This window comes from Spinacia oleracea, chromosome 6 (genome assembly GCF_020520425.1).
Source record: "Spinacia oleracea cultivar Varoflay chromosome 6, BTI_SOV_V1, whole genome shotgun sequence".
Lineage (NCBI taxonomy): Eukaryota > Viridiplantae > Streptophyta > Magnoliopsida > Caryophyllales > Amaranthaceae > Spinacia > Spinacia oleracea.
Window position 1 is genome coordinate 79,903,516 of NC_079492.1, and position 25,499 is coordinate 79,929,014.

At 39.1% G+C, this 25,499-nt stretch overlaps 1 protein-coding gene across 1 annotated transcript; it reads left to right on the forward strand.

The window, feature by feature from the left end:
- Nucleotides 1-4,060: 4,060 nt before the first annotated feature.
- Nucleotides 4,061-13,970, forward strand: LOC110778706 (BRASSINOSTEROID INSENSITIVE 1-associated receptor kinase 1). The gene is made up of 11 exons (XM_021983260.2): nt 4,061-4,453; nt 6,123-6,252; nt 6,356-6,427; nt 7,956-8,099; nt 9,250-9,321; nt 9,401-9,475; nt 9,578-9,639; nt 12,373-12,501; nt 12,581-12,922; nt 13,047-13,441; nt 13,529-13,970. Exons 1-11 carry the CDS (start codon nt 4,366-4,368, stop codon nt 13,844-13,846), a joined length of 1,827 nt encoding a protein of 608 aa, XP_021838952.1. The 5' UTR covers nt 4,061-4,365; the 3' UTR covers nt 13,847-13,970.
- Nucleotides 13,971-25,499: the final 11,529 nt, after the last annotated feature.

Consider the following 25,499-nt stretch of genomic DNA (forward strand, 5'->3'; position numbering starts at 1 on the left):
GGTTTATGTTTATCAATCTTGTCTTGTTGTCACACGAGACAAGTCTTCGTATAGCCCATCACATCTTCTATCATTCTCGACCAGTAATATCCCAAAGAGAGCAAGCTCAGAGTTCTCTGCCATCAGGGGTGACCTGCCCACAAGGTATCGTGACATTCTTTCAAGAGCATTCGGCGAAGGCCTCCAGATTTCGGGATGAATAGTTTGTAGCCTTTGGTGTAGATGAGATCATCTTTTATCCAAAAGCGTCTGGTCTTCCCCTGTTCTATGATCTTCTTTATGGTATCCGTCATAGGATCCCCCGCTAGATGCTGCTTGACTTGATCTTTGACAGATGTGGCTACGTTGCTTGCAGACAACGAAGCAAGTCTGCGCAAAGGAGCTAAGTTGGCACGCCGACTTAGGGCATCTGCAATCTTGTTGCTCACTCCAATTCGATATGTGAACTCTACATCGAACTCTGCAAGTAACTCCAGCCATCGAGCCTGCCTACCTGTCAACTTGGGGCTGGGTGAGAAAGTGGCTGGCTGCTGTGTTGTCCGTGCGGACGATGAACTTCGAGCTCAACAAGTAATGTCTCCATCCTCTAAAACAATGAACAATGGCTAGAAGTTCCTTCTCTTGTGCAACATATTTCCTCTTGGCCCCATTCAACTTTCGACTCTCGAAAGCAATCGGATGCCCTTCTTGCAAGAGAACTCCCCCTATAGCAAAATCTGATGCATCTGTTTCTACCACGAAGGGTTTGTTGATGTCGGGGAGAGCTAGTACTGGTTCCTTCATCACTGCGTCTTTCAACTTGCGAAATGCTGCTTGATGGGTCTCTGCCCATTGTTAGGAGTTATCTTTTCTCAACGAGTTCGTGAGGGAGCTAGCTATCTCCGAGTACCCCTTTATGAATCTTCAATAGTAATTTGCTAGTCCCAAGAACGACTGTAGTTCAGAGGCGTTCTTCGGGGCTTGCCAATCACGTATAGCTTGAATTTTCTTCGGATCCATCCTGATACGGCCAGCTCCTACAAGGTGACCAAGGAGGCCAATTTCTGCCTGCGCAAAGGCGCACTTCTCTCGCTTCACAAACAAGTGGTGTTCTCTCAGCTTCTCGAACACCTTTTTAGATGCTCAATGTGTTCTTCAAGTGTCTTGCTATAGATCACAATGTCGCCCAAATATACCACTGCAAACTTGTCGAGGTATTCATGAAAGACTTGATCACTATGCCGTGAATGGGAGTCGCTGCCGAGTTGACAGTTTTCATTTTTTCCCCTTCACGCATCAACTTTAACCCGAGCCTTTTTGCTTCGCTTTCAGTAAAGAAGTTGTGAGTGGCACATGTATCTACCATAGCTTGGGCTCCCTTTCCATTAACCTGGACTTCTACATACAGTACTGTGGGGTTTTTCTCCTTGGGGTTCTTTTCCCATGGCATACATCATGTGGACGGCGCCTAGTTTTGAGGGTTCCTCTTCACCGTACTCCGACTCTTCTCTATCATCCTCTGAAGTCGGCTCCGAAGTGGTCATGGCGGACAACTTCTTCTGCAAACTATAAATTTCTCCTTTATGCTTGCATTCAAACCATTTGTGTGGTCCACGACACAATATGCAAGTGAGAGTTTTGTTCCACGACGAAGATCCGGAATGAGCTCCCCCTTTATTGGAAGAGGATGAACCACCGTTCCTCCTTGAGTCTTCTCCCCCACTTCGGTACTTGTTCCCCACACTGTTGGAACTAGCTTGGGAGCCATTCCCTGAATTCTTAGGAGTGGTCGCCGTAGAGTTGTTGTTCCCCTTCTTCTGAACGGGTGATATATCAGACGAGTAATCCATCAACCTTTCTGCTGCCGCAATGGCTCCTGATAATGTGTCTACTTTTGAGCGTCAGATATCATGCCGAGCCCACTCCTTCAATCTCTTGATGAAGTTGAACAACCAATCTTTTTCGGTCATGTTTTTAATGTCGAGCATGCACCCGTAGTACTCCTTCACGTACTCTCGAATGGAGCCCTTATGTTGCAAGGTTGTTAGCTTCGTCCGAGCATGAATTCTGTGTTTTTAGGGTAAAATTGGGATATGAGCTCTGCCTTGAACTCTTCCCATGTATCTATCACCACCTTCTTGGCTTGGATGTCGGCGTACTTACAATGCCACCAGAGTTTAGTATCATCCGCCAAATACATTGTTGTAGTGTCCACCATCAGATTGTCCTTCAGTTGGCAAATACTGAAGTATTGCTCCATGTCGAAGATGAAGTTGTCAACCTCTTTGGAGTCCCTCGCACCACAGAAGGTACGAGGCTTGGGTGGCTTGATTCGACTTGTACCGCCACCACCAGTGTCTCTGTTAGCACGCATCAGAGTAGCGCACTTGTCCTGCGAGTCATCAACCATCCCTTGTACATAGTTGAGATGCTCGCGCAATGAGTCTCTTTCAATTTTCAGTTTCGACGTCGGCCTGAAGACCGTCTATCCGCTTATCTTGCTTCATGACGATCTCTTCGGTCTGGGTCCATGATTCTGACATGCCCTTTAGCCAGGCTAGTCTTTCTAGTATTACTTCCATCTTGAGGTGCTCCCTCGGGTCTCTTGGGTCTCGGTTTGAGCCTTGGCTCTGATACCAACTGTCACGGTCCGAATGTTTTGGGCACCGGAACGTGCGGCGCGCTCCTACCTATTTGGCGTTAGGGGCGCAAGCCTTGTGCGGAACGACTTCAAAGGGGGCTTGTCAAGCACGAGCAAGAAAGCTTTCTAAGAATGAACGTTCTTGTCTATTGGCAACAAGAAAGGGACGCGGGCGCCGATCAGGCACTTTTGTGTGTACAATAGTCACAAGTGGGGCCGACGACGCGAGTGTATCTGTTCGGGGGACTTTGTTGAGGCAAGAAAGCTTAAAAATGAGCGACAACACAATATCTATAAAGGCATACAACAACGCTAGTGATTAAGCAAAGGCAACTTCTGATGAGAGGTATTGATTCATACCCCTCATAGAGGTTTATTTTGAATTAGCTAAAAACTTCCAGTGAACACTGGAATGATAGTAACATAATAATCCTATCTAAAGCATAGAAACTTCAAAGAAAGTCCTAGAAAGTTTAGATAAGATAAATACAAGGAAAATAAGAAAAGTACAAGGTAAGGTATGTTGAATTCTAACATCTGGTCTCATAGACTTACTAGGAAATGGTTGGATTGCACTATTACTAATTCTAGGCGGCCCACACATGGTTTCAGTCCCCAATTCCGAGCGGCCCTTGTGTTCAATAATTTGAATTTGAAATTTTTTTTCCCGCCAGGTAAAAACGAATGTAATAAAAATAAAATTTTAGTTTATTATTTAGTTTTTCATTTTGGATATTTAAAAAAGTGTTGTCAAATTTGTTTTTGTTTTTTTTTTTAACAATTACTGAATTTCATAATTAAAATAATTAATATAATTGAAATAAAATAAAATTGTTAGAACTTTTTGTTTAAAAATTGTAGTTTAAATAATTTATTTGTTTATTACTCCCCCGTTCTTAAATATTAGTCATATTTTGACTTTTCAACTCGTTTCAACTCAATATTTAAACATAAATATCTTCAAATACGTATGTCAAAAAAATATAAAAATTTGATATCGTTATAATACACAATAAGATGAACAAATTAAAATCTCACATGAATATGTTTTGAATTACATATTGGAAATAAATTAGAAGATTCTTTTCAATTGTAAATAGTGTCAAGATTCCAAATGAGACTAATATTCGAGAAGAAATGGAGTTTAATTTTGATTCAAAAAAATGTTTAAAAAATGTGATGGGGGAGGGTGAAGGGGGAGGGGTGAAGTGCGGGAGGGGGTAATTTTCTTTTAAAGGATAAAATCGTCTTTTCACCATAAATACGCGGACGTTTTTAGTGATCGAGAAATTCGAATAAAAAACCTTCTATATATTTATCTGAAAAAGATTTTTAAAATTATTGTGATCGACTAGTACTCCGTAGTTTCAGTTTGACCTTATTCGCCTTTCATCAATTTGAAAGACAAAATAAACCTAAAGATTTATTCAAACCTTATTTTATCTTCCAACAAGAACCAATAATACTCCAGAAAATACTGTATAAAATAATAAAATAATACTCCGTAAAAAATAAAAAACCGTGTGAAGAGGGAAGACTGCAAGGTTTGAAAAGTGATTTTTAATATTCTAAGAAATGCAACTAGGACAACCTTGCTGGGTTGCCAGTCACCCATTCAATTCAGAGTTGTTGTCTAGCAAAACTGCAAACTCATTTTTTGATGATTGGAGTAGCAATTAGAAATCAGAAATCAGAAATCAGAAATCAGAAATCAGCAATCAGAAATCAGCAATCAGCAATCAGCAATGGAGCAACGAGTTTCCGCCCTTTGCTTTTCTCTCTGTCTCATTTTGATCTTCAATTCTTTTCACTGTGCTTCTGCTAATGTTGAAGGTTAATCTCTTCCTCTCTCCTTCTTAATCCTGCCTTACTTTTCATTTTGACTTTGTTTGTTTGATTAAGTTACAAGCCTACAATACTATTATTAATAAGTACTACTCCATTCGTTCCTAAATGTCGTTCCCCTCAAGAATGTGGCCATGTGGGAGGGAATTAAGAAAAATGGGATATTACTCTATATGCATATATGATTAATGATTCGGTGTAACAATAATGATCGGAAAGGGGAGAGAAAATATTAAAGAAATAAGATAAATGTGAGATATTTTATCAAAGTGATGTATGGGGAATGGTAAATGAATACTATCTCCGTTTCGCAATAGATGCATCATTTTTTTTTTCCACGTATTCCAACATGCATCTTTAAACATTAATATCTTTAATTGCGTGCAAGTAAAAATTATAAAAAATTGATATTTGAAATCTCACATTGATACGAATTTAACAAGATCTCACTTGAGTATGTTTGTTTTTACATAATGTGAAAAAATAATTGTGTTAATGAATAGTGTCCAAAAGAGAAACGATGCATCTATTTGCGGAATGGAGGAAGTAATAAGGGAGGGTGAGTGTATGGGGGATTGGGGGAAGAGTAGAATAAAGGTAGAATTTTAAGGTTTTTTTTGGTATTAGAAAGAATATTAAGGTATTTTGGTAAAAACACATGGCCAAATATAGTAAGATTCAAAATGGAACAACATTTAGTAACGCCAAAAATAGAAACGGGAATAACATTAGGTACGGAGTGAGTACATGTCTACATCCGTTTTTTAAAGTTCTTTCCATTATGGAATTTGTGTGAAAAGTATAAAATCATTGATTGTAGATAAAAGTATCAACTTTTAATAATTTATCTCATATGAAATTGAATATTTTGATAGTCAAATATTATATTGGAGTCCGTGTAAATTGAGTGAAAAAACCTTTTAGACAAGAAGGTAGTACAAAACATGCAGTGTATTAAGTATTTTTTAAAATAAAAAATTCAATAATACGGTATATGATTTTAGATTATATTTAGTACTTGATCTGTTCGGTTGCAACATTTACGGTTCACCCTAATTTTTGCAATGCAAGTGGTTATGTAGTAAATTATATCCATGCCTCCATTTTTAGATATAATTAAGGGAAAATGTGGATGATTGAATGTGGATGAGGGTAGTTTGGTAAAGTGAAGTGGTAAAGTTGTCAAAGATAGAAAAGTTGCAACTAAAAAAACCATCGAAAATATAAACGTTGTAACTAAAAGAGAACGGAAGAAGTATAAATGTTAAATTGTACTGTACCATGTATGATTTCATTGTATGATAATGCCACTTGTATAGTTTTTCCGCTTATCAAGGAGATTGACGGCGTCCTTACCTTATGTTTAGACAATTTATAAAATAGGAATGGGAAATAGTGTAGCCATAACTAAGTAAAATTGGTCGATCCTGTTGTCGGTACTGTCTATAAGAAAGCTGCAATTAAAGCCCTCTTATTATCTGAATATGTTTGTGTTTTTTTAATCACCAATGACCACGAAAGGGCTCTGTACAAATCGAAATGCAAGAACAAATGAGTTAACTTTTTACATTTTGCTAGATTTTCGGAAGCTGTTCATGGTATTCTGGCAATGCTTAATTGTAGCAGCCTCTAATGAGTTTTCATGCATGTGATACAGTTGACTCTCTATCTGCATTCAAATCCAATTTGGTTGATCCTGATGGAATGTTGAATAATTGGGATACTACCCTTGTTACTCCCTGCACATGGCATTATGTTCGTTGCAGCGGTGAAAGTGTCACTGAACTGTAAGTTGTACTACCTTGACTAAATACACTACTCGTATGTTGCAAACTTTTGCTGAATATTGGCATTAATTACTCATCATGTTTTTCAAACCTCTATGTTTAGTGATCTTGGAAGCTTTAACTTAACTGGTCAGCTTGTTCCACAACTTGGCCGTCTTTCAAATCTCAGACAATTGTAAGTCATTTCAGTAACTAGATGCTGTTTCCTCTATTTCTCTTGTTCTACTAATTGGCTTTTATACAAGGAATAGTTGTAAATGGTTGTGCACAAGGACACCTTTTTTGCTTGCCATTGATTGTCTACTACAAGCTAGTGTGTGGCGACTGTCTTTTGGACTTAGGAAATACAGGTGTCACATTGTCTTTTCAGATCATTTATGTAATGCTAACTAGAATGATTTACCAATTGTTGAAACAAAAAACCATCTGAATAATTTTAATCATTTACCACACATGTCTGGAAAACTTGCCCTTTTATTTTCTTTCAATTTCTACTCATTTTATTTCCATATACGGAGTATGTGATTATTAATTGAAGGGATTTAAGTTGAATAGTCAATATGTTTTGGATTTTGGCTATTGTCCAGTTCTCTGTAGACAAGAGCAGGATGGAGCCTTTTGAGTCTTGAGTAATGAGGGTCTGTGTTATCTGGAGTCACAAACTCAAGACTGTATTAAACTGTTAGAACATATTGTGCTTCAAGATAGCCAGTCTAGCAACAATAACAATGATAAGAACACAATGTGATCCTTGATATAGCTGCTTGGCGGGATGTTGTATGCTAGCTATTAGTTTCCGAGACATAGCAATAATACATACTGAGAAACAGCCTATCTTTAGTCTTGACTAGTTGATTTCTTAGCAGCAAGGCTGCATATATTTGGACCTTTCAAACTCTCTGTGATTCACTTTGCAATTATAGGGCTGTAGCAGTCAAGTGCTTATAGTTCATTTGTTTGATTCTATCTATAAGCATCAAAGTCTTTTCCAAATACTACAGTTCTTAGCGACATAGAAGTGAAGAATGCAACTTCACGTGTAGTTCTAACGGTCAGTTTGGTAGCCGGTAATAAATGGTGGGAATGAAAATAAATCTAAGTGTTATGTGGCAAGAAAAATAACATCACAATGTCCATGGTAATGAAACCTGATCTCAAACTAGGTGTTTTTCTTCATAAATTTGCATTCCCATTCAATACCACTCCTCAAATGATAATGGATGATAATGAAAATATATGAAGAAAAAATAGATAATATTGAGTAAAATATCATTACTATGGGAATGAATATTTAATTATCGATTTGCGAAGTGAAAAAATATGGCGTTGATAGTAAAAATAATTTGATGAGTCGCGGTCTATGTGGCATCCTTGTCGTACCAATGTACCATTAAAAGAGTGAGACGTAGGATTGCGACACATGTTATTTGTCCCAACTTGCGACCTTTATCATCGCCCGATTGATTTTCCTTACAAATTCATTCCCATTGACGCCAATCCATTTATGTCCGGTTACCAAACAGGCCGTAAATGTTTTAAGGTTCACTATTAGTTAGCCACATAGATCAATAGATTATCATAAGTTAAGGCATATCTTTTACATCCAACTGTTAGTTCCAACATGCTCATTAATTCCCAACTATTGTGCAGGTTTTCTGATTAAGCTACGTTTGTGCATGACTCTCGTTTCCTTTCTTTGACAGGGCGCTTTACAACAATAATATAAGTGGTACAATACCACGTGAACTGGGCAATTTGGCCAACTTACAGCGTTTGGATCTCAGTTTGAACAGCCTTACTGGTCCTATTCCAGATACACTGGGAAATCTACCTAGACTTCAAAACTTGTATGAATACATCTCTCATGCTTTTGTTATTAACATATCGATTAATGTCTCCTCGTTTTGGTGAATTGATACACTGAAAGCTTTTCACATAGTACTTTTTTTATCTGATTTATGACTCTGATCACTGCCGCAATGACATTAAGCATCATTGTGATGGTAAATAATTAGTGCTATATTACTTCATTTACTATTCAACGATCATGACTTCTGTTAAGTTGCTTTAAGATGATACTGATCATTGCTCTGATCAATGATGTTTCTTGCTAGGACTATTTTTATTTTGGTCCTAACTTCAGAAGATGGGATGTAACATGTATTGATAATACATTTATTTCAAAGAAAAAGAATGCATCTGTTCTGAAGTCATGATATGGTAGAAATATTTGTTCCAGTTTTTAATTTTCAGAAAGAACTTCAGGCGAGGGATTAGGAAAGGAAGGAGGAGATGTAGAGGAAGAGAGAATTAGGGTAAGATTCGGATTCCGGGGGTGGGGGAAAGGTGGACTGACAATGACTGGGTTCAGTTGCCATATAGAACTGTAATAGCAAGTTCTAGGAACTTTCTTTAACTTTTTATTTTTTGTACTTTTCCACACCTGAATTTCTTTTGAAGGATTGAGATTATTGAGCTTCATGTCAATTGTAGTCTTGTATCATGAAATAGTTGACTCTATTTAGCATTACACAAGCTGCCTACTACAGGATAAAGTTGGTTGATTGAAACAACATTTCCACTATGTACAAATGTTTACTCTAGTAACTTATTCAAAGTGCCTGTAAGCCTTGAAATTGGTAGATATCAAGAGCATGGCCTAGAGAAATGTGTGGTTGTTTCTTCTTGTAAAAGAGAAAAAGAACCAACCCTCAAGGTATTGGGTTCTTATTTCTTACTCACAATTTCCTTTTAACGCAGGCCAATCACTATATTGATTTGAAATTCTTCTAGATATATATGCTTTGATAGCGTAGTCTTAAACACGGTTTCTTCTAGTATGAAAATTGTGCTTGAATTAAGAATTTTCTTGTCCTCTGCATTTTCTGGATATCTTTCTTTAATAAAATGTCTTTTTTTATACTGAAATATTATTTTAAGTATTGCCTTTTGTTTATGCTGACTACCTCATGACATAACGAATGTTTTACATGATAGGAAGTTGAATAACAACAGTTTGTCAGGTGAAATACCTAGGTCACTGACAACCATATCAAGCCTGGATACCCTGTGAGTACTTAGTTCTCCATTCACTTGTATACTAACTATTTGTAGGATTAATTATTAGAGGTGTATAACTTTCTTACAGTGATTTGTCATTCAACCAGCTAACTGGAGATGTTCCTATCAACGGATCTTTTTCAAAGTTCACCAATTCACCAAGGTCAGAAGCTTTCTTCTCTATCTTTCCCATGTGTCAAAATTTTCCTTGACATTGAGGTAATTTACTACCATCTGTGCTGCTTGGCATGTTTCTTATTTTCAGTTTTGTTGGCAATCTCAATTTGAGGATACCTGCAATAAGTCAACCTCCGACAGCTCAAACAGGTTTGCTTTTGTTATAGTATTACTCTATGATATTATGGTGGTTGTATATGCTCTATGCTGTCTACAAAATTTACTACGTAATTGTAGACACCTAAATCGTGTCTCCCCTATGGGATGATGACGATACTATTATCCTTGTTAGGTGGTTGGTACAACTCCGTGCGGAAGTTCCAATTGCTAAAACACATTCCAAAGTCCAAGATCCAAAGTCCAATTCTTGAGACCGTTCCCATTACGGAACTCGGTACAAAATTCAATTTCCAAAAATCAATTTCAAAATCCAAATACAATCTCGCCCGATGGACCTCTCCATTGGTTTTACAAGGCCTTTTCCAGTCAAAATAACACTAAGCAATCCAAATTCGGGCGCCGACCCACAAAACCGAGCAAGCCGGGTCTCGTCCCGTAAAATCGAATTTTGAAAACCCGAAAACGGCTAGTTTTTAGTCGCAAAATCAAAGCCTTAATCATTAAGAAAATGCTACGTGCCAAAGTTCGTACATTTCGTACAAAGGTACGTTCACAAAAGACAAATGCAAGGACGGTGTCATCGTCCTTGCGTTGGCGTTTCCTGTGCCACGTCAGCGGCGCCAGACGCAGGCCTCTGCGCTGGGCGCAGCTGGCATTGGGCGTTTAGCCATCTAATTTTCTATTTAAACCCTGATTTCCAAGCATTTTAGGGCACCAAATCAGAATCAAAAGGTCGTAATTTCGAAATTCAATTTCAAAATCAAAACACAAAAATCAACTTTCAATCCTCAAATTCCTATACAATTTCAAGAGTTCAAGCAATTGGGGGCTCTAAAATGAATTCCAACCTAACCCTAACTAGGTAGTTCCGAATCCCTACTCAAATCCACCATGTATTCTATTCTCCTACATTTCTAATACAAAAATCCAATGATGTTACCATTTAGGGTTCATGCCTTTTGGTAACTAGGAAAATCATACAAAGGTGTTATCTTTGGGGAGGATTATACTTGAAACCCTCTCTAAATGATTGTCCAAACCATTTCCATTATGCCATGCAATATTCAATTTTTCTTCCAAAATGATTAGTAAAGTGACACTTTTGCTCTCAAAAGTGTCACTTACAACAATCACATATTTTTACAAAAATCAACACTTTCTATGATTCAAGTACAAAGTTATAGATTCCATGATGTTTAAGGTTGTTTGTAATCACTTCCTTAAACTAGAATCATTTTCAAGTTATGGAGCAAATTAAAGGTGAGGCCTTTTTAGCATTAAAAGGTCTAATCTTTGAGATTCTAGACTCCTCATTTCAATGTTCAAGTACAAGTTTCATTTTCAAGATTCTATGATGTTTAAGGTTGTTTGTAATCACTTCCTTAAACTAGAATCATTTTCAAGTTATGGGGCACATCAAAGGTGAAACCTTTTTAACATTAAAAGGTCTAATCTTTGAGATTCAAGACTCCTAAGTTCAATATTCAAGTTCAATATACAAGATTCAATATTTCAAGTTCAACTTCAACTTCTATAACCAAAATCTAAGACACTTTTGGATGAGCAACTTGTCATAAAGTTGAGATTTTTAGACTTGAATCTGTGTCGGACACACTTATTATTAACTAGTCGTTTGGCGTTCGGATCTCAAATACAATAGTTCAATTTCAATATCGCACCCTTTCAATATTGCACTTCAATTTCGCACCTTTATTATTGCTATTTCAATTCCGCATTCTTTACTCATCTCACTTTGAGATGATGTGTTTGTACGCACTTTCAATAATTCCTTTATTTATTGTGATTTGTGATGTTGCTTTACTTGTTTATTGTTTTCATCACCTCACATGCTAAATCCAACAAAATACAAAGTTACATCACGCTTAACAAAGATAGTTTCTTGGACAAACCGGCCTTAGGTTCCCTCAAATTAACTTTAAAATGAAGTGGTCACAATACAAGTAGAAATTCTATGTGCTAAGTTCAAAGTTCAAACCCACATAGTGTCATGACTAGGGTTATTTGAAAATGCTCTTTGCCATGTACTCGAATACAATTTTTAAAGCTCGCGGAATAAGCATTTCGTTCCCTTGCCCGGATCTCACCCATCCGTTTCTAAGATTCAATGTCTTATCCACTAAAAAATCAACTTTTGTCTTTCCAAACGGGACCCTTAAAATTGTTTGGTGGAGACTCCTTCGAAATCCAAAAACATACAAAGCCCCGTAGGGGAAAATACTAAAAAAAAGAAGAGTTACGAAAAAACCCCCGACAGTAATACATTATATACTAATTCTACCAACATCCTCTCTTTGCTCAAATATATACCATATTTAGTATCTAAAGAATGCTAGTTAGAGGAGACTATTTTGCTTAAACCTGCAGTTTCTTTAATTCATCCATATTGCGTTTGGTGTATCAAAATGATTACTGGTGTGGAGATTTCTGTTTCTGTATCATTTGTTCATTTTGTAATGATGAGCTTTCTGGTAGCTTTATAAAAAAATAGCTAGAGCTTAATAAAATTTCTCTGGGGCGCTTTAGAAGTAATATTGGTTCTTCACATGTCTAATATGAATTTCTTTAGTTCTTTCTGGTGACATTAATGTATTAGATTATCAAGGGAAAAAAAAAGAACATAAATGATTTTTTTTGAGATTTAACTTTAATATCTTTGTAACCTTACCCCCATCGTCCTGTAAAAACGTTTGACAAATTTTGCTGAGACTAGTGCTTGAAAAGTGTTCTTACTAATATTTTCAGGAAGAAGCAACTCTACCGGAGCGATTGCTGGAGGAGTTGCTGGTGGTGTTGTTGTGCTCATTGCTTTTGTAGTTACCCTTGTTTTGTGGACACGTAGGAAACGTCGAGATCATTTCATAGATGTTCCAGGTTAGTGTAAATATCAGTTACAGCCTTTTGAGCGCATATTAGTACTAGTAAACCTTATTTGTAATTTTCTTGATCACAGATGAAAAGTTTCCAGAACTTCACCACGGACAAGCAAAAAAGTTTTCTTTCCAAGAATTAGAAATTGCAGCGGATAATTTTAGCAGGGGTAACTTCATTGGTAAAGGTGGATTTGCAAACGTTTACAAAGGACGCTTGGCTGATGGTACTCTAGTGGCAATTAAAAGACTTAAAAAAGAATGTGCTCAAGGAGGAGAAGTCCAGTTTGAAACTGAGGTTGAAATAATTAGCATGGCTATTCATCATAATTTGATTCGGTTGTATGGCTATTGCACGACTCCAGAAGAAAGATTGCTTGTTTATCCTCTGATGACTAATGGAAGCGTAGCATCTTGTTTGAGAGGTATAACAACATCCATGCATCCTCAGAAATAACACTTACATATATAAGTTAAATATAGTACTTGATATTTTAAGATGCCGGAATTCTGTTGGAATATTGATAACATCTGTTCTCTTTATTGCAGAGCGGTCTGCAACACAACCACCACTGACTTGGGAGATCAGGAAGAGAATTGCAGTGGGGGTTGCAAGAGGTCTTGTTTATTTACATGAGCATTGTGACCCTAAAATCATCCATCGTGATGTAAAGACTGATAACATATTCTTGGACGAAAAGTATGAAGCAGTTGTTGGGGACTTTGGATTGGCAAAACTTATTGACTACAAACATACTCATGTCATTACAAAAGTATGTGGTACAGTTGGGCATATCGCTCCTGAATATTTCTCCACCGGAAAATCTTCAGACAAATCTGATGTTTTTGGGTATGGAGCCATGCTTCTGGAAATCCTCACAGGACACAGGGCATCTCATCTTCTCCCACCACCTAATAAACAAGATATCACTTGGTTGGAATGGGTATGTATCAAACTCCTTTAATTCACATCAAGTAACCATGTTGTATCAAACTGGTTAAACAAACATTTAATGTTGCATTATTTTTAGGTTAATGGAGCTTTGAAGGATAAGAAACTGGAGTTATTAGTTGACAGTCATTTGAAGGGTAATTATGTAGAAGATGAAGCTGAGCAGTTGGTGAAGATTGCTTTGCTTTGTAGGCAAACTTCTCCAATTGAACGCCCAAAGATGTCCGAGGTGGTTAGAATGCTTGAAGGTGATGATGGCTTGGCGGAGAGATGGGTGAGATGGGAAGAGGGGGAGTTGTTATGTAAAAAAGTTAAATACATACACCAATCTAACATTGATTGGGGTCTTGACTCTACTTCCAACCTCTCCGCTTATGAATTGTCCAATGCTAGATAAATACATTTCAAAATGTTCTAATACTCACACTAATTGCGTAATTTAATTAACTAACAATATCATAACTAGTCTTCCAGTTTTTTTTGAATGCTCCTATGTTAATATATGTATATTCATGCTCCTATGTTAATATATGTATATGTATATGTATATGTATATTCTTTTTTTTCTTTTTTTTTTTCTTTTTTTTTTTGACAAAAGGACAACCAAAGAAGAAGCGAAACCGATGATGAAGGAGAACGCGTCTACAGGCGAAACCAGGCAAATCATGCGCTGGTTGGATCATAGAGCGATGAACCTTCAAGAGAGAGAACCAAGCTAAACCAGAAAGGAGTTGACGAAGCGTCCTGACCAACCACATGATCGGAACCGGAGGTAAGCAAGAAGAAGAAAGAAGATGAACCAAAATCGTAGAGTCAGAGTACAACAAAATCCTAGAATAACCCCGGCGAGTGGCCATTTGAACAGCAAACAAACAGGCAGTCAACTCAGCCTGAATAGCTGACCCAAGAACACAAGCCTGAGCTCCACCTCCCATAGTAGCAAGAGACACAGGATCCCGAAGAATCCACCCAGTCCCAGCTTCGTTGGACGAATGTAGCCAAGCACCATCAAAGATAAGGCAGACATCAATAACAGAAGGAGGAGGCATAACAGTCAAGGAACCTTCACAAGTAGCAACAGACGAAGAAAACACCAAGGAATGAGGCAGACCCGAACCGTGGAGATGACGAACAACCGAACAACGGTCAAGCCAATCCTGGGAAATAAAAGAAACGGCACCAGGATTCCAAGGAGAGTTCCGGAACCCCATATCATTCTAAACAATCCAAATAGACCACAAGAGAGAGACGAAGTGGTCTAAAAGACGAGTAGCAGCGGAGGAAGAGGACAAATTCCTGACAAAGCAAGCACACCAACTAACAAAGGACCCAACAGCCCTCGAAGGGCAAAACGAAGCCAAACAAGAACTCCCCCAGACAAAAAAGATCAACGAACAATCCCTAAATAAATGAGAAGGAGTTTCCAAGTTCATATGACACAGAGAACAAGTAGGATCTACCCCCATACCCCGCAGCTTGAGATTAGAGCCCAACGGAAGACCATTCTGCAACATTTTCCAGAGGAAAATCTTGAACTTAGGAAGAATAGACAGGCCCCAAAAGTGTTTCCACCAAGCATCCGAAGGAACAGACAACGAAGATGCAACATTGTGATCTTTCAGAAGAAGCATAACATAGGCAGACTTAACCGAGAAAACACCATCCGGCGAAAACCTCCAGTAAGGAAAATCATCTTCCTTCGAGGAAGGACGCTCCAGAGCCAAGATTCCATTAGCAGTGTCGGCCGCAAATAAATGGCGGACCACCCCAGTATCCCACGCGTAAGAACGCAGATTCAAAAGAGAGGAAACATGAGTTGGGAAATCCAACCCAACCAATAACGGATTAAAAGAAATCCTCTTATCCGAAACCCATACATCATCGAGAATACGAATATAAGAACCAGCACCAGGCTTCCAGGCAATCCCATCATTAAGGGCATGAAAACCCTGAGAGATACTCCTAAAACCCCACGAAGGACGATTGACCCTAGGCTTAGCATTTTGAATAGACAACAAGGGGTACCTGGCCTTAAACAACCGAGCAACCAGAAGTTGGGGATGGTGAACAATCCGCCATGCTGCTTTAGCTAAGATGGCCTGATTAAAAGTCCCTATTTGGCGAGTACCCAAAGCTCCCAAACCCGTAGGAAGATGAAGAACCGAAGCCGGAACCAAAGACATACCACGAGACAACCCAGAGGAACACCACCAAAACCGAAGACAGAGATTATCAATCCTATCACAAATGGTTTGAGGAATCTTAAACACAGCTAGAACATGAGTGATCGAGGCTACGAGAACAGAGTTGATGACTACCAATTTAGCAGCAGACGAGAGACAACAAGAGGAAAAATTTGCCAAACGACGAGCAATAACATCAACTAGGCCATAAAAGGAAGCACATTTTGAGCGGCCTAAATCAACCGGCACCCCAAGATATGATCCCAACGAAGGCCGCTGGCCAAGGCGCAAGATAATCACGATAATCCTGAGGGGTGTTAGGGCTGAACTTAACAAAAGACTTTTGGTAGTTAATGACCTGGCCTGAGATACCACTGAACTGTGAAAGTTTACGTAAAACCTGGTCGCAAGCATCCGGCGATATTTGAAGAAACAAAAGAGAATCATCCGCGAAAATTAAATGAGAAATAGCCGGAGCACCACGGGAAATAGAAATACCCTTAATAAGATGACCTTCCTCGGCCTGTCAAAGCATTGCCGAAAGAATTTCCATGCAGATGACAAAGAGATATGGGGATAAAGGATCCCCTTGACGAAGATCACACCGAGGCTGGAAGGATGGGGTTGGCTCCCCATTCACCAAAACTTGATAAGACACAGTTAAACACATTGACGAATAATATTAACCCAGTAGGGAAGGAAACCAAAAGCCTGGAGGGCAGAAAAAAGGAAATCCCATATGACTCTATCATAAGCCTTATTCATATCAAGTTTTATAGCAGCGAAAAACCTTTTCCGAGCAGAGGCTGCATTGATGAAGCTCATAAGCTCATGAGCTATAAGACATTCATCCGACATGAGACGGCCTGGAACAAAAACACTCTGAGAATCACTAATCAACGAAGGCAGAATCCGACGCAAGCGGTGAGTAATGCACTTAGCAATACATTTATAAATGACATTGCAGAGACCAATAGGACGGAACTGAGAAACCAATTCTGGATGCTCAACCTTTGGCAACAGGATAAGGAAAGTCCGATTCCAATCTTTGAGCATAAACCCATGGGCAAAGAAATGAAGCACAGCTGACACTATATCATTACCAACAATATTCCAATGATGTTTAAACAAAGCTGCTGAAAACCCATCACGACCTGGAGATTTAGAATCACAAATATTAAACATAGCCCTACGAATATCAGAACTCGAAAAAGGAACTATCAAATATTCCCTGTCAGCTGAAGAAAGCGTCGGAAGATTCAAGGCATCCCAATCAAAGGAGGCGTTGTCAGACATCAAAGGCCGGTTGAGCATGGTACAAATCCATGTAGTAAACAGAAATTAGAGAGCGAATTCCATGAGGCGAGACCACATGAATGCCCTCAGAATTCTGCAAACTAGAAATCTTATTTCTACGCTTCCTAGCCTGAACCGAAGCGAAAAGTAACTTGGAATGACAATCGCTGAAAGTATCCCATTTAACTTTAGAGCGCTGACGCCAATAGATAAAGGTTGCATGGGCACGAGCAACACACTCATCCCTTGAGGTAATAAAAAGAGAAGCCGAAGGCCCTGGAGAAATAGCAGAGGCAAAAGAAGCAACCTCAGAAGAGAGGTCTCTCCAATTAATGCCCCAAAGTCGGCGATTATGAACACACCAGGATAACAGAAGCCGACGAATCACAGAAAGCTTAGAAGGCAGGACAAACATCGGAGAACCAAGAAAAAGATTCCCCCAATGAGAGTTAATGAAATCCACCACAGGCTTTGCTTGTAAGCACCAATTTTCAATGCGGTAAGGCCGCCTGCAAAGTCCACCAGAGTCTGATCAAAGTATAATGGCTGCATGGTCAGACAAAATAATTGGTTGGTGTTTTAGGACAAAATCAGGGTAATGATTTAACCAAATATCAGAAGCGTAAGCTTTATCAAGTCGCTCATAAATAACTGAATTATCATGATGGCCATTCGTCCAGGTATACGGAGAACCTGAAAATGGAATGTCAAGCAACCCAAGCCCCAGACGCCAGTTAATGAACTCATGCCTCCCTTGGATATGAGTTGACCCACCCAGTTTATCATCTAGAAACTCTACTTGATTAAAATCCCCAATAAGATGGGTATTCAGATATCTGGTAAGAATTCCAGATATTTCATTCCAAATAGCAAAGCGGTCACAAAAGTGAGGCGCACCATACACAAACAGGATGTAGCTTATTTCATTACTTACATTCAGATATTTACAAAACAAAAAGTGACTAGACACAGACAACGGATCTAACTGAACATGAGATGACCACAAAAGAGCAAGACCACCACTGAGGCCCACAACATCCACCCCACAAAACCCTGGGAAAAGGAGGGATGACAACTTATTACGCACACTATCTATAGGTAACATAGTTTCCATAACAAACACTATATCTACATCAAAAGAGCAGACTAAAGAAACCAGATAAGGAATTTTAGGGGAGTCCGCCGATCCCAAACCCCTACAATTCCAAGAGCAAATTTTCACTTATCAACTGGTGACCCATTAAGGGAGGCCACATTACCCATAGCTGGAGGCCCATTTTGGGAGGCCTCATTACCAAAACCCGAACCCACAGAAGGTGAAGACGAAGCCGAACCAGAATGAAGATGACGGTGACGCTTCTTAACAGGAACCAAAAAAGAGCAACATGGAGCACATCCTTCATCCTCCTTGAGCCGAACCCCACCCGGCTGACCCACACTACACTGGGCCTTACGTTTCAAAGGGAAAACATTTTTAACCCATTTCCACACTTTGTCACTTTTCCTTGAAAGCTGTAATTTCAGAGGTTGCTTCCCTTTAACACTTGACACAGGCGATTCAAAGGAGAAGGTAGACTCCTTGGAAGCAATCGAATTTTCCGGCGAGGTTAAGGGCGAGTAATCCATAGGGGATGGGTCAGATGCCGACGCAGTTGGAGGAACCTGGAGAACTTCCGATTCCGAAGACGGGTCGCCGGAAGGGCTTTGGTGGAATTGGAACTCGGCGGAGGAGTCAGCTAAGTAACCATGACTGTCAACACTATCCGCAGGAAAAGACAAACCAAAAGACGGCGACGGAGAACGGTGCAACGGAGGGAGGGGAGCCGGCGAGTTTGGAGGAGTGATGGATCTTTCCCTTTGCTGCCAGTTATTGGGACCCGGACCAAACGGATCCGGAAAACACGGGCCATGAGAAAGAACCCCAGTTGGGCCAAAAACAAAAGGGGGATCCGAAAAACCAACTGTGCCATTGTCTCTTGAAAAAGAATCATGAAATAAAGGCTGGCCCAAAGTTTGCATGGGTAAGGCCACAATTATTGGGGATAATGAAGACAAGAAGCACAATCAGAACGGGCCCTTTTATTAGGAGCCAAAAAAGGCTTACCAGGAGATTGGGCCTGCCCATTAGAAACTTTCTTACCTTAAAGTCAGAAACCTGGTTTGGAGCAGTCAAAGAAAGGGGCAAGGAACACGCGGCTGCCGAAGAAGAAATAGCTTAATCAGGTAAGGGCTGAGCCAGAGTACCATGAATTAATTCGACACGTTGATTCAAAAAGTCAATTGTCCTTGACGTGTCAGAAGGGGGAGTAGAGGTGGGAACGGTGCGGTTTGTCTCATCTCCAGTATGACCATGGACCACAAACTGTTGACCCGACGTCAGACTTGTGTGGAAGGTGGACCGATGAACCTGGTTCGCCGACCCCCGAAAACCAGCATAGTTAGCTGCCGGGAAAAGGCCAGGAGGTGGATGATCCGGTGAGGTGGGTGGCTCTGGCGGATGGTCAAAATCCGAATCATCATCTTCTTGCTCCCCATTATCACCATTAATTCGAAGCGTCGTTGTCCACAATGATGGGATTGGAAAAATCCCACGCACCGAATTAGAATATAGCGGAACATCAGTTGGCCCATACAAAACACGAAATCCACGTTCTTCAAATTTACGAAAGCGGTGCTCCAACATTGCACGCCCAACACGTGGGGGCATACGTCACGTGTTTGGACCGTGCCCGACAAAACCACACTTTTTACAAAATCTGAATATTCCCTCGTACTTGAATTGGACCCATGTGACCCCATCATCAGAAGTGGGAAAAAAACAACCAGGGACTGGCAAAAGAAGGTTAACAAAGACTTTAACCCTCGGACAAGGAAGAAAAACCATACTAGGCGGATCATCATCCACCATCGAAACATCACCAGCATGGCTCATAATTGAAGCTGCAACCTCATGAGTAGAATACTGTAAAGGCAAACCATCTACCTTCACCCAAAGCTCAGCAAGGTGCAAATTGAGATTCTTCAAAATCGACTCACCTCGCGCCCGTTGAAGAACCACTAAGCTCCCTTTGAAATGGACCCATCCACGAATATCCAAGAACATGGCATCTTCTACGTTGCGACACTGGAAAATAAAATCCTCACCAAAAGGCATGACAGTAACCGGTTCCCTAGCTAAGATGCCAAAACCGATCCACAAGGTGTTGCACCAACTCAGTGGAGAAAACCCTCATATCCCAAAACCTACCTATAGCACAGCAATTCCGATCCACCTCATCTGAACCTTGAACTATAGGAGGAGGGGTTGCAATAAAACCAATTACGTGGGGGTAAGTAAAAGTGGGTGGGTTGGTAGAATTATGTAAGGGATTTGGAGTAGACATAATTGCTGAAATAAATGACAAGGTTTTAAGAAACGGTTTTTGGTTTTTTTCCTTGTACTTTTTTTTTCTTTTTTTTTTTTGATTGATTATGCAGTTTAGGTAAGGGTAAAAGATGAACTATGTGTTTTATGAAGTTTAGGTAGGACTATATTTATGAACTATGGAATATAAAAGATTACAAGGACGAAAGAACTAAGAAGAACAGGATGAAGATGAAAAGTTTTTTTAGAGAATTTCCTCTCACTTCGTAATTTTCTCTCTCTAGAGTTTTTTTTGAACTTTTTTTTATTTTATAATGGGGACACGTTGTATATGTATATTCATGTTCCCGATACTTGTCCCTCTCTCCTCGTTTGTTGGTCGCCGCATCTGCCGCAGATAGATGGTGGTGTTTAATTTACTTTTTAAAAAATATTACGGAATGGAGGTGCTTAATTTTGCTGTTGATATTCTTAAGGTATTGTTAGATCACCTTTTTAGAAAAATATAATCAGACATGTAGGAGCTTGATGTTCATCATTCAAAGCAAGAAAGATTTGGATGATTAAATGGGAAAGCTATGGAGAAAAATTGCAGGAAAATTGAAATGGCGAGGAAGTGAGAATAGGAGAGAGAGGAAGGAGATCGAGTGTAGGAATCGGAATGGGTTTCGGGTTTCTAAGGAAGAGCGCCGAGAATCGATATCATAGTAGTCTCGTGGTGTTCATTGGAGTTTGCAGCGCCGGTAAAAGAAAGTTATACCATACACTAGAATTACGTATATATATTCATAACTTACTATTGTTGTCAGCTTGCTAGCTCTGGGTTCGAGTGACATTTCACTATGACAACCTTGCCCTGAATTCCAAAACTTTTTCGGAGGGAAAGAGAGGGAAATGAATGAATGGGTATTGTCCCACTCAGCAAAAACTTTTTAAATTGTTGACTAATACTTTCCAGTAACCACTCATGCGGTCTATTAAAAGACAATAGGTACTAAAGGTTGGATTATCTTTAGTTATCGTATTAGTGAGACTGTTTTCAGAAGACTGCCCATAGGTTGGATTATTAGAGTTACTTTTCCTATTTTTTAATGGGAAATTCTCAATGGTAACCCTGTGTTATTGTTTTTTCTTAATGGTAACCAATTTTTTTTCTGATTATCAATGGTGACCCCAAATTTTTTAATTTTTTCAAACATAGCATTAATGAGAGCTTTTGGTTTAAAATATGTATAACGTAACTTTTAATAACCATGGTTAACTTATCCTACCATTTCACTAAGTTTCAAAAAAAATCCTACCATATTAAAGCACCTTTAAATTTCTCCCTCCATGAAATTAAGCCTCATCTCCTTCCCCCACCCTCCTTACTCTATCCAAGGATCCTGACCATCTTCGTCCGAAGATGCTGCAACAGTATTTTGGAGTTCGATTTGGATTTATCATACTCAACAATGAGTGACGTTTCAGATATTAACATCTTTCACAGGCATTTAATCGAACAGTTTGAGCACACTTTCCATAAACCCACATTTCACATGATAAATCAAGCAAAACATTCCGACAGGACAAAAAGATCTCCTACCCAACAAGCTTAAACATCTTCCATTGTAAATAACAACCAAAACATACATCCCCCATTAGAGTAGCAACCTTAAATTGAGCACATAAAAGTAAAATAAGTGGGTCTAACACCATAACTTTTTACCATCATGGAAACTAAACCTTCAGAAAACAACCCATTTACGACATTACCCATGAATGAGAGTGCACTAAAGAAGGAATTAGGGTGTTATACTTGGTTGAAGATAGCGCGAGTGTAGCTATGCATTAATGGGTAAATTGGGTTTTGTGGGAATGTGGATGAATTGCACAACTTCTTCCACAGAGGAGAGAGAAATGAGGGTGCAAGGAAAAGATGAGGTGGGGTTTCTTGTTTCCATCATTCCATGGAGGATAGAGATCGAAAGTTAAAGGTAGGTGTTTCAATGGTGGTAATATTGAGTTTTGAGAAGATGGAGGTGGGATGAGCGGAGAGTGAATAGGTTACTATGGTTAATTTTCAAAGGTTATTTTTACAGAATTTTTAATCATAAGTTCTCGATAATGTCACGTTTGATAAAATTAAAAAACTTGAGGTTACCATTGATAATCAGAAAAAAGTTTGGTTACTGTTGAGAAAAGACAATAATACAGGGCTACTATTGAGAATTCCCCTTTTTTAACAGTCAATAGCATAATTAACTTAATATATTTTCAACTAAATAAACGGTGCAGATTTAACAATAAAAATATGTGATCCTGATTGAAAGTTTAAAATGGTAGAAAATTATTGTATCCATTGCAAAACTGTCCATTAAGTGCCCTAAGTTCTAATTAAATCAATTAAGTGATTAATTTTGTTTAATAATTTTTTAGATCGGGTCGTTTTTACTCTTGATTGACTTTGATTAGATTTTGGAATCATGTAAATGCTCTATGCAAGCCCTAATTGTAATTGTAATTTAACTGGATTGAAAATTAAATTATTGATTTTTGCATGAACCTTAATTTTATCCCCGATTTAATTTCAATCGGAACATTATAATTTTAATTAAATATTTGATTTTACTCAAATTTATATTTATAATGTATTTTTTCATGAATATTAACTACTAGTATGTTTTTTTTGAAGAAAAATTATAAAAAATGTTTTGATCAAATTTGTGTGGAGCACAAGGCCAGGCTTCGTGACGAGCCAAGTACTTGCAGCCATAGGTTTGTTGTCGATGTGATCGTGGGTAAGGGGAAAGGGAGTCTTGTGCCTATGCGGTATTGCAACGACAACACAATTAATGCCACTCGCACACACTTGTCCGAGTGAGCGATTGCTCGTGCTTGCATGTGTGCTGTGTGATCAAGGGAAACAATCGTCGAGCACAATGCATGAGCGTACAAGCGATAGATCGATATAAATCATCAAATGAGTTGGAGTGCAAGGGAGCGTGTGAGAGAGTAAGAGTGCAAGCGAGTCCCCATATGGTGCGATAAACGAGGACAAGGCACCAAACCTAGTGGCTTGTGGTATGGGTGCCGACGAGACAAGAAGAGACAACAGCGTGGGCATGTGAGTAGTGTGGGATGTTAGGCTGGCATGTGCGCCGAAGCGTAGTGTGATGGCATGTTATGGTACGTCAGCAAAATTGCAGACTTATGCGATACCTTGCGCGGGCAATGAGGTACATGCGAAGGCTAGGCAGCGATGCCCTAGATCATGCAATGTGCCTTATGTGCGTGTGAGCAGAGCATCGACCTCGATTGGCTGCTGCTAAGCTCGTGCGTTGGTACGAGAAAGGTGGTGGCATCCGGGATGTTGGGGTGACTCGTGTAATAAAGTTAGTGCAGCATACGACGTGGTTTCTAGTGGAGATATATTTTTTTTTTGCATGATTAGGTTAATTATTTTTGGTTTGCACTAGATCAATAATTAAATTAAATTAACAACTCGATTAGTTTTTGTTAAAGTCAAATAATTGGTAATTTGTTTTGACTTAATTAGATTAGCGCTGTGTTGATTTAATTTTGTATGGCTTTATATCATACTTATGTGAACTTGCATGGGGCGAACTCACTGGTTTAATGAGCGGCTAAGGTATATATGGAATATGTAGATTCTTTGCAAGTTTGTAGGTGGTGACTTGTATGACCCTAAATATGATAGAAAATATGGTCTGCGTGTTAGGTTATGACTAATATAAACATTATATTTCATGCGGAAAAACCATAAAGCCAGAAATCCAAATTAATTGCCACATATCAATTAGCATAATTAGGATACATACATGTGATGCGTGCCTTCCCTAGCTGCTCCCGAACCGAACAAGAACAGGTTTAGGACTCCAAATCTATATTTATTAGGAAAGCTTAATTATCAATTTAGGCAAATTATTAAATTCTTCCGTAGATAGTCCACAGCACGTTCGGATCCGCCTTAGATTCAACCAACTAGAATATTATCTAAGGTTTATGTTTATTAGGAAAGCTTAATTATCAATTTAGGCAAATTATTAAATTCTTCCTTGAACTTAATCTATTTGAATACTTATTGAATTGTGTTATAAATTGTGATTATGAACCACGTATTTATAGGGTGGAAATAACGGAATTAGAATTCTACTAGGATTCCAATAACTAAATCCATTAGGATTCTAGTTAAATTATATCATTAGAATTTAATGTTTAATCAAACATTTACGTATTTCAGATTTAACAAATTATCTAATTTGAGTAGAATTAGGAAAACGAGATTTACTTCTCAAGGAAGTAACCTAGCCGGACAAGGCAACGCGTGGCCCTTGAGCCCATGCTGCCGTGCAGCCCGCAGCCAAGCAGCGCAGCCCGCAGCTTGCTGCTCGCGAGATTGGCTTGCTGCTCGCTTGCCCATGGGCGCTGGCTTGCTGCTCGCTGGTCCCATGACGATGGCTTGCTGCTCGGCCCACTTTCTCGGCGCGCGCGCGGGCTTGCTGGGCGCTGGGCCTGGCTTCGTGTTGGGCCTTGCTTCTAGCAAGCTCGTACGTCGATCGTTTCGTACGTCGCGCTTCCGATTCGTTTTCCGATTCCGGAATTCATTTCCGATTCGAACAATATTTAATATTACCGATTCCGACAATATTTCCGATTCCGGTAACATTTCCGTTTCCGACAATATTTTCGATTCCGGCTATATTTCTATTTCCGATAATATTTTCCGATACATACCATGTTTCCGTTTCCGGCAACATCTCGACTTGGATAATACTTATATTTCCGTCACGATCCATATTTCCGTTTCCGGCAATATCATCATTTCCGGAGTATTCTTTATTTTGCCTTTTGACGATTTCAGCTCCCACTGGAACCGAGATCTGTAGTCTCCGAATGTTCATAAATAGAGTATTCAATTCACTTAAATACTTGATCCGTTCACGTAATATTTGTGTGACCCTACGGTTCCAGTTGTAATAGCCCGCCCTTAATGAGCTGCTTGCAAATTACAATTAACCCTGCTAAACAAACTTAACTCCTCAACAACTTCGAATATTTAATCACAAGCTTAACCTAACTTAAAGACACTAATTAAGTATTAAGACTTAATTAAAAAAAATTCGGCAGCATTTCCCCTAAATATGGACAACCTAAAACATTATTCAGGGAATTACGCCATATATTTTTTTTTTCAACACATCTGC

Coding starts and splice junctions, on each gene's coding strand:
- LOC110778706 (XM_021983260.2), top strand. CDS start 4,366: ATGGAGCAACGAGTTTCCGCCCTTTGCTTTTCTCTCTGTCTCATTTTG. Junction 9,476..9,577: donor AAGTTCACCAATTCACCAAG/GTCAGAAGCTTT, acceptor TCTTATTTTCAG/TTTTGTTGGCAATCTCAATT. Junction 12,502..12,580: donor TCATTTCATAGATGTTCCAG/GTTAGTGTAAAT, acceptor TCTTGATCACAG/ATGAAAAGTTTCCAGAACTT.